Below are 14,119 nucleotides of genomic sequence, written 5' to 3'. Positions count from 1 at the left end.
AGTAACATCTTTCTAGAACCATGAAAGTTTAAAAAAAATTAAAAGTTGAACAGTTCATGTGTTTAAAAGATAAACACATAAAAGGTATTTTAGGGCAATTCATTGCCCCCCCACAAAAAGTTTAGTTGGCATCCAATTGCACCTATGATATTAGATGGCCAGAAGTCTCTGACATCTTTAAATGGGAAGAGTATACATTCTAGTTATGCTCCAAGATGTTAGAGCTAGAAATTAACAAATTTTAAACAATAAGTAGACTGTCAATATTCAGTCATCCAACAACCAGGTAAATGAATCATCACTTTATACAAGGCTCAGATACTCTACAATGCTCTTTGCTTCACACACAGACTACAAAATGATAATTAAAAGTCACAATGGAAGAGAAAATACTGCAAAATGTAATAGTTGTAGATGAAAGCCCTTTATCTTTAAAGTTCTGCCTTCAAGGATAACACCATGCTCCATGACTCCGATCCTTGAGCTACGATGCCCAACAACACAGTGGAGGCACTAGAACACAATGTCTGACAAAGGGCTCTGATGTGTTTAGAAGACGGCGAGGGAGAGTGGAGCCATCAACAACTCTCTACTGCTTCCTACTGGAATGGCTCCTTAACTGAGAGCACTGGCAAGAGGCCTCTAGACCAGGAGGGAAGTGCGACCAGGCTCAGCTTCACATGGCGGGTTTACAGAGCACACTGGGTCAGTTCTAAGGCACCGTCCCCACGATCTCAGTTCTTCAGTCCTAGACACAGACTCTTCGTCCTTGTGGGTGCTCTCTCTCACTTCTTCATGAGGGTCTACACAGCCTGTAACCCTGGGCACGTGGGGATGCTCTCCTCTCACTTCTCTCTGTCTCCTGCACTCTCACTCCTTACTCAATCTGGAGGAAAGATGAAGTGTTTGGGGCACCCCTACCAGTGATTTGCTTCTTGGTAAACTGCTTTGGTTGGCAGGACAAGGAATTTTTTCAGATGCTTGACCAGAAAACACTTATACTAGGGGAAGTTCATCCTAGGGTCTGTAGGTAAACAGTGAGAGAAATAGGTCTTCAGAATGAAGGGAAACAATTAGATAAGGAATTACAGAAAAATAATAATACTTTAGTAAGAAGAGGGAAGGGAATACTTATAGCCCACCTACCTTTCTTCAAAGTTTCTGACATTAAAACAAAACCAAAACAAACAAGCCAACGTGCTCTCCTATTATGCTTTTGTACTAGATTACTAGGTGCTTTCCATCAAGGGGCAGGAAGCCACTGAAGCACTTGGTGGGAGTTTCTCTCTGAAATGAGCTGACAGGACGAGGGGAGAGCAAGAGAGCTCACTCAAAGAGGTCCTCGAACATGCGCTGACCCATGGCGATGTATGCTTCCTTCTCCTCTGGTGTCATCTGGGCCACCAGCTCGGGCCGTTGGCTAACTTCACTGTAGGAGAACGGGCAGCCAGCCACCATGACAACGGGGTCATCGGCTACTTCCTCAAACTCATCGTCTTCCTCATCCTCGTCCCGATGATGACTGGCCACAGCTGCCGGCCGGGGTGGGGAGTCCTCATCCGACTCACTGGTCTCGCTCTCCGAATCGCTGCCATTGGCGGCGGTCACTGGAGCGGCTGCTCCCACCGAGGCGGCTGTCACAGAAGACGTCTTTTTCTCATGAATGAGCAGAGCCCGCATGACCTCCTCGTTGTCATCAGGTCCTGCACGGGCCTCCTCGCGCTCCTGAAATGTGTCCATATCGAGGCCACCTGGAAGTCAAACCCCAGAAAGTCACCATCCTTAAACACGAGGAGCATTCATTCTCCTGTAACTAATGAAAACTAGACCTTCAGTGTGTTATGTTTAAACTGATAAATAACATAACACAGACTTCACTGATTCCATTTTCTGAGCTGCTGTTCTACAGAATATCTAAAATGTTTCTTAAAAACTAAAGCTTAAGTAGCACAATGACTAAGAACATGGAATTTACAGGTTTACTAAGTTTACATGGATACGAATTCTCTCCTTCCCCCACACAAGCTGTACTATTTTGAGCAAATTTTTCAATTTCTAAATTTTAGGACAAAAGGTGTACCTTCTAAGACTGGGTAAGAATGTGTGGGATAATGCCAAGAGGACCAAGTATGGTAGCTGCTATAACAGGGAATGAGGTCACAGCCCTTCACCTGGCCCAGAGTAAAAGCCAGAGGCCTTCCAAGCCAATTTAATTTTCCACCAATCCAGGACATACCCATCTTACTGACTTCTCACTCTTACCTTCCTTCATGTCCTCAGAACTGTATGCCCCTTGGACAGTGCTTTCTCTCAACCAAATGGGCCTTTCTTTGGCAGATTTCCCCTCCAGTGAGGTGCGATGAACGTCATCTTGGTCATCCATATTAATGACAACATTCTGAGTATATAAGTCCTCATAGGAGGGGCCTTTGCTGGTCCAGGCTTCCCGGTGGTGCCCACCCGCCAGACCAGCAGCTCCAGTAGCAGTTGCGGCTCGGTCCTTGCTGTAGAAAAAAATTAGAGAGGAACAAGAAGAAGAAAAGTTACGGTCTGGGCATTGAACATGAAGGACAGCTAGAGAGAGGGCTAATGCAGCAGTCATTTAAACAAAAGCTACCTAGCAACCCAGCAGGCACGCATCAACAACTCTCAGAAAGCTCTTCTCTAACCCAAGGTGAAAGCTGGATGGATTCCATCATACTTAAGTTCTGCAAACACTGTACCCTCTCACACACATGAAGAACCAACATTTCAGAGACTGTTACATGTCCATTAATTTGTATGAAAGAGGAGAAGGACAGTGAAAGTCTACTTAAAGATACCAGTCTGGCCAAACAGCTCCCAGTCATACCTTCCATGAAGATTTTGTTTAAAACAAAACAAAATAAAGATTGTATCTTAAAAAGATTTTCTGTAGTTTAACTTTAATCTAGGGTGGTTTTGTGTGACCATGGGCAAAGTTAGGCAATTACTCTACAGGGCCAGACCTCAACTTAGAATTAACAATCCCATCCCATGCCCATATTCCCCCCCCACCCCACCCCCCCACCCCCCCCCCACCCCCCGCCACTGAGTGAGCAGAACACTCTTCAGAATGCAGTCCCTTCTCTATCCAGCTGCATCTTTCTATTTCTACAACCATACTGATGATCTGTCCAGCCATTTTCCCCCAACAGGGATTCTGATCTGTTTCCTGGTCTGGTTTGCTCTTTACCTCTATGGCCTTCCTTGCCTGATGGAAGGTTCCCTCTTCCTCCAATCACCTGGCTGCCCCATTTCTATGAGCTAAGCCAAGTTTGCCTTCTCCCTCTGCTTCCTATTTTCCCTGCTTTAAAGTTTTCAATCTCGATCTATACAGACTTGTCTCTAATGTACCTGCTTAGAGGTTCACCCCACAAGCCATCACGTTTCCTGAACTACCTGCTCACTCCATACCTTTTGTGATGTTTTTCCAGTGCCCACAGGTACTCTAGACCTTATGATTTCCCTCGACTTCTCTCACAGTTCTCTAAATCATTTTCCTGCATTCTGTTATCCTTTTGGAAACCAGCTCATCCTAAATCTGACCAACATTTTCATTAATCTTTCTCCCTCTCTAGGGAGCCACTAGGAACCACTGTCCTTGTTCTGCTCACTAAGTTGTGTTCTCTCTCTCTCTCTCTCTCTCTCTCTCTCTCTCTCTCTCTCTCTCTCTCTCTCTCTCTCCCTCTCCCCCTCCCTCTCCCTTTCTCTCTCTCTCAACACTTCAAAGCTCCTTGGACTGTCCGTCACATGCTGAGCTGAGGTTCCTCTGATGTGTCTGTGTCCAAGAATCTAGCTGGCTGGCTATACGTCTCTTACAACTCTGTGTTTCTGACCATCCTCTCTCTAAAGGCTTGTCTCATCCCTCCTTCCTGCTTCTGTACTAGACTTTGAAACCAAGTACCAAGCTCCTTCCAGTTATTTAACGCACACTTTGCAGCTACTGTCTCCACATTCTCTTCATCATCCTGCCTGCACCCAGGGATACGCTCTACCATTCGTGCCCACAGTCTTTCTTCCTGGCATCGGTTCTATCTGGTCTCAATACTTTAACTCCTTCCGATTGTCTCCTTGCTCCCACTCTGGATCTGCCCAAATATATCCACTCCATCTTTCCATCTCGCTTTCTTTGGTGTCTCATGCTACAGTTGCAAGCACTTGTACCTTCTTCCTTCTGTTCCTTTCTGTACTTTTTGCATGGTTTACCACTCGTCTCAATTTGGCCGTATCTGTCGCTAGACACTCTCCCTCCCCACCTGTGAAGCCGCCTTTACTGCGATCTGATTGTCTCCCTTAGCAATCATGTTCCTTTCATTTTTCTCATCCTGCTCCACTTCTGGTTTTGTGCTCACACTACATGCTGTCTCCCCAGCTCCTTTCAGTGCTGTGTCTGTCCTCAGCCAACATCTTCATCCCGCTGTGTGTAGCCTGCTTCTTCTACCTGCCTCCAAATGTTGCTTCCAGAGTCAGCTAAATCCAGTCAGGAGAGAGAAGGAAGGCACACTGCTCTAGCGTGGACCTGTCTTTACTTTATTATCGTTATTATCTGTCTTTATCAACTCTCGTTTATACGTACTCCCAAACACAGCATCAGTGGGCTAACTTTGAAGACTATCTCATGCAGTCAAAAGAGGTACTTTGAAGAAAGAAAGACAAGAAAAATAGAAATAATAACCAGAATGAATGAAGACGGTCATCCTTAAAATCTTATTTTCAGTGTTTTTTTTTTTTTTTTTTTTAAACAGAAATTCAAGGTAGATTTTATTTGGGGCATCAACTAAATAACAGTAAGTGTCTGCACCTCATCAATGGGTTAACTTACTGAGTTAAACATGAGAATGCCTGTGATGTGGATGGTAATATTTCCCTACTAATCATGACTCTCGATTTTTGTTTATCATTTTTATTTAAATATTAATGGCTAGTTGCTCCAAAGAACTTGGAACTTCCCCAGTCAAAGTAAAATTTAGCTGGTTTGAGTACCAATCATGAAATTTCATCCCCCTTATTGGATATTGGTTTAAAATAAATATACAAAGTAATTCTAGCCAGTAAGACAAAAAACAGATAAGATGAAGGGTGTTTTCCAGGAATGTTTCTTTAGTTCTACTTTAAAATAAGACACCAGGAAAGAATGCCATCTTCTCTGCACTTGGCTACTTTCATCTGCAGGTAATCAGAACACAGATGGCTGCCTTAGGGGAGTTCCCCTCATAGTCCTAAGAGGGCAATGCAACAGGGGAGAACAGAGATGGAGAAAGAAATCTAGACCCTCGGTGTGCAACTGAGTTATGAACTGTACTAAGTCAGAGCCTCTGGTCACAGAAGACAAGTTATCACAGGCAAAGGCATCCTGACTGACACATGGTGTTAAGGTTAGCTCACAATAACTGATAAAGTTACAGAATTCTCCGTACAACTGGAAAGAAATGCAATTAGCTCAGGACTCACTATTTAACAGTAAATAACAGAATTAAAAAAGAAAAAAAAGAAGCTCCACTAGAAAAAAACCATGCTGGGGCAGGCAACCCAGACCCAAAAGACAAACATGGTATGTGTTCGCTTCTATGTATGTGGGTGTTAACTGTTAGGTCTTTGGTAAGCAGCCTGCAATCACATAACCATGGAAGTTAGGTACAGAGCAGGGGACTGGAGGGTGGGGAGTGCGAGCTCCCTAGGAAGAGGAAATAGAACAGATAGTAATGGATGGACAGGGGAGTGTGGGTGGACTGAAAAGGGAAGATCAAATGGGGAGGGCAAGGGAAGAAGGAGTAAGAAGAAAATACAGAGGGACAACTAAAACTCAGAGCCATTTGAGGAGTTGTATAGAAACCTAATACAGTTTTTCTCTCTCTCTCTTTTCTTTTTGAGACTGAGTTTCTCTGTGTAGCCCTGGGCTATCCTATAACTCACTCTGTAGGCCAGGCTGGCCTCAAACTCAGAGATCCGCCTGCCTCTGCCTCATGAGTGCTGGGATTAAAGGTGTGCGCCACCACCCCCTGGGAGCTTCTTAAATTATATCCGTATATGAAAGAAGTCTAAATGGAGTTACCAAGTAACAGGGAGACAAAGCTCCAACTAGACATTTCTTGCCACCAAATAAAACCTTAGTGCTGAGAACAGGTTATATCTAATTGAGTTGGCCAAAGGGGTCCCATGGGAACCCTCCCCCCAAGCAATCCAGGCTACTGCCAAGGCTATTTAGGTTGCTCTCCACAAAATGGTAAGGCTTTACTGCTGAAGACAATGTCTACAGAACTCACTGTGACAGAGGAGGCAAACTGGTGCTTATCTAGAGCCTTGGTCACTACTGACTGGTGTTGATGGTGCTGGAAGGGACCCTGCACATAACCAGAGGAGAAAGGTAAACACCAGCCCAGCTACAAACCCTGAAATCTGCAACGGTGACTGCCTGCAAGATGCACTGGTGCAATAGTGGTACCTGAGCTGTGGAAGTAACCAACCACTACCTGACTGGATTGAAGGCCCACTCCATGAAGTAACCAACCACTACCTGACTGGATTGAAGGCCCACTCCATGAAGTAACCAACCACTTCCTGATTGGATTGAAGGCCCACTCCATGAAGTAACCAACCACTACCTGACTGGATTGAAGGCCCACTCCATGAAGTAACCAACCACTACCTGATTGGATAGAAGGCCCACTCCATGAGATGGAAGAAATGACCAACACTGCCCTGGTGGCCAAGGATCTGAGACTAGATAGGTCATGGGTCTAGCAGAAAACCAAATACTACTGTTCTGCTAAAGGACTGTAATAATAAAATGACTCCTAATGTCATTCTGCTATACTCAGAGATAAATGTCTTGCTCAGTCATCATCAGAGAAGCTTCCTCCTACAGGAGATGGGAACAATATAGAGACCCACAGCTGGATAAAGTGCAGAGAGTGAGAGATCTTGGAACACTCAGTCCTAGATAGGTTGTCTTCATTAAACCCCTCCCCTCAGTGATGAGGGAACTCTGTAGAGATGAGGCAGAAAAACTGCAAGAGTCGATGGGGATAAAAGACAACAAGGAAACAGGCCTTTAGACACAGCAATACCAACTCACATGTAAACTCAGAGACTGTAGCAGCATGCATAGGGCCAACCCAGATGGAGTCTCGATGCTGAGAGGGGAATTGGACACATGCCCCCATCTTTAATCCAGAAACTATCTCCAATTGATAATTATTCACTAAGGGAAAATTAGTTTTCTCCAATGGAACCTCACTGGGTATATAAACCACACCTAAGGGCAGGCCCCATGCCCAGCGGTAGATGGCCAACACAAAATGAACTCAATGATATTTTGGGAGGTTTTTTGTTTTTGTTTTTCCTGAGAATGCTTTCTCTGGGCTTTCCCCCTACCCTCTTTTCTCTTTGCTTATATATCATGGTTTCCAATTTTGCTTTATGAATTTTCTATGTGTGTGAATATGTGTGTCTCAGCATCTGTATGTATTTCTTGTGCCTTTTCTTTGGCTCTTTTTTATGTTTGTTTTGTCCTATTCTGGTTTATCTGTTCTTATTATATTATTATTATTATTATTATTTAGATGCCTATGTTTTCTACTGAGAAAAAGAAACTGTGGATTTGTGTGAGTGCGGAAGTGGGAAGGACTTAGAGGAGTTGGAGGAGGGGAAACCAGAATCAGAATATATAGTATGAATGAAAATCTATTTTCAATAAAAAATAAAGATGGAACAGAAGCTCAAGAACCCCACACAAACACAAGAGCAGGTCGGTGGGTCTGAATTCACCTCGGTATCAGAAAGGAGGAAACAAGGACAGAGTAGAACAAGAGAACACTCCCTGACACCAGCTCTCACTTAGGCATCTTGAAAAGTAACACAGTAACTCCTGTGGGCTAGAGAAGGCTCACAGGTTAAAGGCATTTGCTGTTCTTGCAGAGAACCTGGGTTCACTCTCCAGCACCCACAGGGTGGCTCACAACTATCTGCAATTTCAGTTCCAGGGGACCTGACACCTTCTTCTGACCTCTGTGGGCACCAGCCATAGATGCAGACAAAATACTCACACATAAGCTAAAAGTAAATACATCTTTTAAAAGATAATGACTTTTCATGGCATGGAAGAATTAAGCCTGCCTAGCAATTCAAACACTACAGCACACTGAAGAAAGAGGAAGCAGCCACTGTTAGCAGTATTAGCTCACAGTGTGTTCAAAATGTTTCAGAAGAATAAAATAACATGCTCCATGTTCTCACTCATACACAAACCCTAGCTTTTAAGTCATGCATGTGTGCATGTGAGGGTACATGTAGGTACAGGTCATGGAATTAGAGAGAACAAAGCTAGGAAAGGGAAAAGGTTTTGAGGCACGAGTGGTGTGTGTCTGGGGCACGAATGGTTTGTGTCTGGGGTACAAGTGGTGTGTGTCTGGGGCATGAGTGGTGTGTGTCTGGGGCACGAGTGGTGTGTGTCTGGGGTAGCAGAGAATGAAATAACTGTGACATCCAAGTGGGAACAAGACCGGACTGTGTGGGATGTCACGGTGTAAGGGGGGCTGGGAGTGGAGGCAGGGGCATGGGGGAGAAATCAGGGAGGAGGACCAACAAACAAAAACAAAGTATGTATGCAAAGGCTATCACAAAACATACATACTAATAAAAAAGCAAACAAAAATCTATAGGAAACTGCTGTACTCCTGGAAGAATTTTGGCCTTTAAAAGTTGACTACGAGCCAGGCGGTGGTGCACACCTTTAATGCTGGCACTTGGGAGGCAGAAGCAGGTGGATCTCTTGAGTTTGAGGCCAGCCTGGTTCCAGGCCAGCCAGAGCTACACAGTGAAACCCTGTCTTGAAGAACCAAAAGAATTATGAAAAAAATAAAAAAAAAAAAAAAAAAAAAGGTGACTAGGAAAATTCAAATATTCTCAAGAGGCACAACTAATTTCAGATTAGCTACCAATTGGCCGAGTGCTGCAGGCCCAACCAGGAGTGGCTGAGGTGAAATCTGACTAAAGATTTTTGCCACAGGCCTACATTCTACTGCATTCAGTACCAACAAATCTGATTATGGCACAAGTTAATAAGAGAAGCACAGCAGAACTTAGAACCTCTGTGACACCTCAGTCTTTAGTCTCTAGAGTATTCACTCTAGCCCTCCAAAACGAAACCAATGCAAAGTGTAAAAGGTCAAGCAAGGCCCAGGCTTCCACTCACCTTTGCTTCAGGGCTGGGATTTCTGTGGGTTCTGGTTCAAGTATCTCATAGGCCAAGTTGACATCCTCTGTCTCTCGAAGCAATGCATAAATGGGCTCAATTTGTTCATTAAATCTTGCCAAAAGTGTGCGAGCATCTTTTTTGGGCATTGCTGACTCATCTTCTTCTACCTCTGTGTGGCAAAAGGTACAGCGGAAAGTTCCTACAAAAAACATCAAGTCTCAGGTCAGAAGAGGGAAATCATCCAGATAAGCCTTAGTTCCATGCCTCCACCAATGTTTTAGTAAAACTTCCACACACAAAAATGTGGGAAGAATTGCACACTGATTATCTATGTACCTACCATCTAGATTCTACAATTTTCTGTCACATTTACCACAGATCTGTCCATCTTTATATATGCTCACCATTTCATACATTTCAAAATTTCATCCCTAATAGCAGTTTCTAAAAATCACAGCATTTCTAAAATAGTTATATTTATTTTAACTTACAGCTAATTATTTACACAAGTTAGTACTGAATTTGTACCCTTTTCCAAAAGCTTTCTTCATAAATTACACATTTGGATTATTAGTTTAGAAAAGGCAAAATAAATACCTAAAACTAAAAGCTTTTCAGGGTCCTAGGCATTGTCAAAGGGCTATTTCTTTTATTTGGTTTTTTTTTTAGAAGTTATTTTTTAATTGTGTGTTTGTGCGCGCGCGCCGGCGCGCACACACACGTACAGGTGCCTGCAAGGTCAGAAGACAGTAAGGAATCCCTGAAGCTTAAGTAACAGGAGGCTGTGAGCTGCCTGATGGAGGAGGTCCTGGAAACTAAACTCTGACCCTCCACACAGGCATCAGAGTGCTCTCAACCAATGGCTACCTCTTTAAGGACTCTTGTTTCACGTTTATAAATCAGTTATACTTAAAGATATGTATTCAAGTCAATCTCAAAAAAAGTTCAAGAAACCTCTTTTTGTTTTCATATCCCTTACAGTCAACAGAGAACTGCAGTGATTTCACAATGTCTAGCTTCTCATCACTGCTGTCATTTACTAAGTGTGCCCCCCCCCACCCCGTGTAGCTTACAACAGCCTTTATAAGCATGCTTCTTGATCTCTAGGCTCTCCTCCCCTCCAAGTCCCAGTACCACACTAGTTAGTACCCTATCCTCCTGGTCGAAAGTCTATTTGATAGCCCAATCGCTAACACCTGCAAAATAATATCAAGACACTGTAAAATTTGGTCCCAAAACATTATAATCCAGTCATAAACACCTGTGATTAACTATTACGTTATTTACACAGTGCTGCTTTTAAAATACTCCCTTGCATTTTTTGATCTATACCCTAATTCTGGAAAGAGCTAGCAGAACTATGGCTCTCAAGGAATTCATAATTTGTCCAAAGTCATACAGCTAACACAAGAAAGTAACAGTACCTTTAACTGTTGTACCTTGAGTGTTTACTAAGTACCGTGTAGCATCAAGGTCACCCAACTAGCTGGGGTGATGGGGAGGAATCAAATCAGCTCAACTATGATGTTAAACTAATGTCTTATTACATAAAGTCTACCAGATGTGCATTTCCAGTTTGGCCCTTACTCCCAGACATGCATTCTTCCTTTCCTACAGAACTTACCTGAGGGATTAAGGATGATAATTAAGTACTAGTGCAGAGCACATAACAAGGACTATCCCCTCCTCCCCTCTCTTCCCCGGTAACAGAATAAACAAACTAGGCATTTCTATTTCAGTATGACACCAAATCCTCCAGACATGTTCCCAATTGAATACGTTTCCATGCCTCCCACCCCCATGGCCAAGAATAAGTGAATGCTTTGATCACATATCACTTCTAGAACATTACTCGTCCTAATTTTCTAGGGTAAGACAGCCCCTCAAAGCTGGGAGGCAGCCCAATGCTCAGAGCTAGGCTGGCTTGTTTGTCAGAAAGAATCTCACATCCCATGTAACCATCACATAAGTGAGTCAAAGCCAAGCTCTGCAGAAGCCTGCCTCATAGATAGACATGGCCTCTGCAGAACCATGAACAATTTCCAGTGAACCTAAGCTACTACTAACTCTTTACCAATCAGTTTACCCTTTTGCTAGTCTAGCCATATATGTAAGATTTATTAATACACCCAATCAGAATTACTCCCATTTTTCTTTAACATTTTAAGTGAGATTTATTCTAGTGTGTGAGTGTGTATGTGTGTGAACACACACATACATAGTGTAAGTGTACAATAGTCAGCTTTCTCTTCCAACCCTGAATGTAGGTCCCACGGGTCAAACTTAGATTCTCAGGCTTGGACATAGGTGCCTTTACCCACTGGGCCAGTCAACAAACATATAAGCCCATTTTTTGAATCCTCTAGAAAATTGCCAAAGTCTCTCTGTAGTAGGACAGGCCCACAGCATCGAGGAAATTAGCTCAGACCAGTAGCCAAGGCATGCACATAATGTACTCCTTAAGAGCCAACCTGGAGTCTGCCTGGGGGCCCACCAACAGGAGCTGTCAAGAGTTCCTGGTCAATGTCAGAGTTCCTGATCTTGCAGAGTCTGCCTGAAGGCCTAGCAACAGTTGCTGTCAGAGTTCCTAGTAGGTGCCAGAGTTTCTGATCATGCCAAGTCTGCCTGAGGACCTAGCAACAGTCACTGTAAAGAGTTCCTGATCATGCCTAGACAATGAGGGATGACCACACAGACTGGGTACTGGGAGGAGAGTATATAAGGCTTTCCCTGTTGTTGAATAAATGAGTTCATTATTTGCTTTCAACAGACTCCCAGTGTCTGTGTTGTTGACGCCTCACCTTCTCACCACCTCCCCCAAGGGAGCCATTAGAATCCAAGCAACATCTCTCAAACACCATGCCACTAAAACAGTTAATCACACCTCTTGACATGTAGTTCCTCTTGCTATAGAAAGCATGCATAAATTGAATTGTCTGCTATATGCACTTCTGAGTAGAGAGCAGCACAAAGATTCTGGAGTAATCAGGGCTGGTAGGACAGCTCAGACAGTAGGCAAAGTGCTTACATTGAAAACATGAGGACCTGAGCTCAACCCCATAACCCAGGTTTAGAAAAGAAAAAGAAGGGCGTGTAACATGTACTTATAATTCCAGTACTGGAGAGACAGGCAGATTCCCTAAGGCTCAATGACCAGGCTGCCTAGTCTACTAGGCAAGTACCAGGCCAGGGAGACGCTGTGACTTTAAAAATAAAATAAAATAAAAAAGACAGCATCTGAGGAACCAACACTACAGGCTGCATGCTCCTGCATACAAACCAACATGTACATGCAAAAGACATTAGAATAATCAACTGGACAAGGCTATCATTTAGCAACGTTAAAAAATGAGTAATTTTCTTTTTCTTTTTTGATAAAGAAGATTGGTTGCTTTTGGATATTTGAATACATGCTATTCATTGGCTGTGAAAACAGATGTTTTAGAAGCCCACTTATTACAACTACTGAAAGTACAAGAGAGGCGATCAGACTAGAAAATTAGATGTGAGAGTACAAAACACAGGAGTGGTAACTAATGCCCAAGAAGATCACAGTATTCAAAGAGATTCAGGAGAGCAAGTATAAGAATTAAGGTACAAACTCAAGGCAAGAACGATCCTTAAAACAAGAGATGGCAACTTCATATGTAAAAAACAAAAAAACGCAGGATAACTAAAACAATCCTGTAACAATAAAAGAACTTCGGGAGGTTATCACCATCCTGATTTCAAGCTCTACTGCAGAGCTAGAGTAATAAAAACCACTGGTGGCATAAAAACAGACAGGTGGATCAATGGATTCGAATCAAAGACCCAGAAGTAAATCCCCACACCTATGGACACTTGATTTTCAACAAAGAAGCCAAAGTCATACAATGGAAAAAAGAAAGCATCTTCAACAAATGCTGCTGGTATAACTGGATGTCAACATGTAGAAGAATGCAAATAGATCCATATCTATCACCATGCACAAAACTCAAGTCAAAGTGGATAAAAGATTTCAACACAAATCCAGATACACTGAGCCTGATAGAAGAGAAACTGGGAAATAGCCTTGAATGTATTTGCACAGGAGACAACTTCCTGACAGATTACCAATAGTGCAGACACTGAGATCAACAATTAATAAATGGGACCTCATAAAACAAAAGTTTCTACAAGGCAAACAATACCGTCAATAGGACAAAAAGGTAGCCTACAGAATGGAAAACTATTTTCGCCAACTCCACATCTAACAAAGGGCTAATATCCAAAATATAAAAAGAACTCAAGAAACTTAACATCAACAAAGCAAATAATCCAAATTTAAAAATGGGGTACAGACCTAAACAGAAAATTTTCAACAGAGCAATCCCAAATGGTCAAGAAGCACTTAAAGAGAGAGGGGAAACTGAGGGCAGGATGTAAAACGAACAAACAAACAAACAATTAACTAAATAAAAACAAGAGACAATAAAAGCAGAGGGCAGGCTGGTGTCTCAAGAAAATAATATAGGACCAATTTTTCAAAGTCAACCAGAACTGAAAAGCAGACTGCTACCAAAAGACAAGGACTTCAGAGGTTCTCGATGGTGTACCAGCTTTGATTACTAATTGTTCCCAGCTGTCTCCCCTCTCCATAAAAACATAATGTATGCAAGACATGTGAGGAGCTCAAGAATAAGCCATGCAAAGCAAGGTCATATACAGCTTCCAAATACCTGCTGAACTAAGAACACCCACACCAATGCAGGCCTGAAGTTGACAGGTGGAATATGGTCATCTAGAGACTATCAAAGAAAACCAAAAGTGCTTTTGGAAGAAGTCACCGAGTTTAATAGTTTATAGACCTTTGCTTTTAAAGGAAGGCATCTCACTCCTCACATGTTAACACAACAGCAAGAGGCGCTGGTAGAATCTGGC

The 14,119-nt window shown here is 42.9% G+C and overlaps 1 protein-coding gene across 2 annotated transcripts in view; it reads right to left on the bottom strand.

Moving 5' to 3' along the window:
- Nucleotides 1-287: 287 nt before the first annotated feature.
- The window catches only part of Gtf2e1 (general transcription factor IIE subunit 1), a 31,255-nt gene continuing 17,423 nt past the window's right edge, over nt 288-14,119 (bottom strand). For both annotated transcript variants that reach the window (XM_028894988.2, XM_028894987.2), the window contains exons 3-5: nt 9,215-9,416; nt 2,263-2,504; nt 288-1,751 (exon numbers count right to left, since the gene is read on the bottom strand). In XM_028894988.2, the coding sequence (XP_028750821.1) occupies nt 1,327-1,751; nt 2,263-2,504; nt 9,215-9,416 (869 nt within the window). In that variant the 3' untranslated portion in view covers nt 288-1,326. The remainder of the gene's footprint in view (nt 1,752-2,262; nt 2,505-9,214; nt 9,417-14,119) is intronic.

This window comes from Peromyscus leucopus, chromosome 12 (assembly GCF_004664715.2).
Source record: "Peromyscus leucopus breed LL Stock chromosome 12, UCI_PerLeu_2.1, whole genome shotgun sequence".
Lineage (NCBI taxonomy): Eukaryota > Metazoa > Chordata > Mammalia > Rodentia > Cricetidae > Peromyscus > Peromyscus leucopus.
Note: the sequence above shows the minus strand (reverse complement) of the source record. Positions and strands in the feature narration are given on the sequence as shown.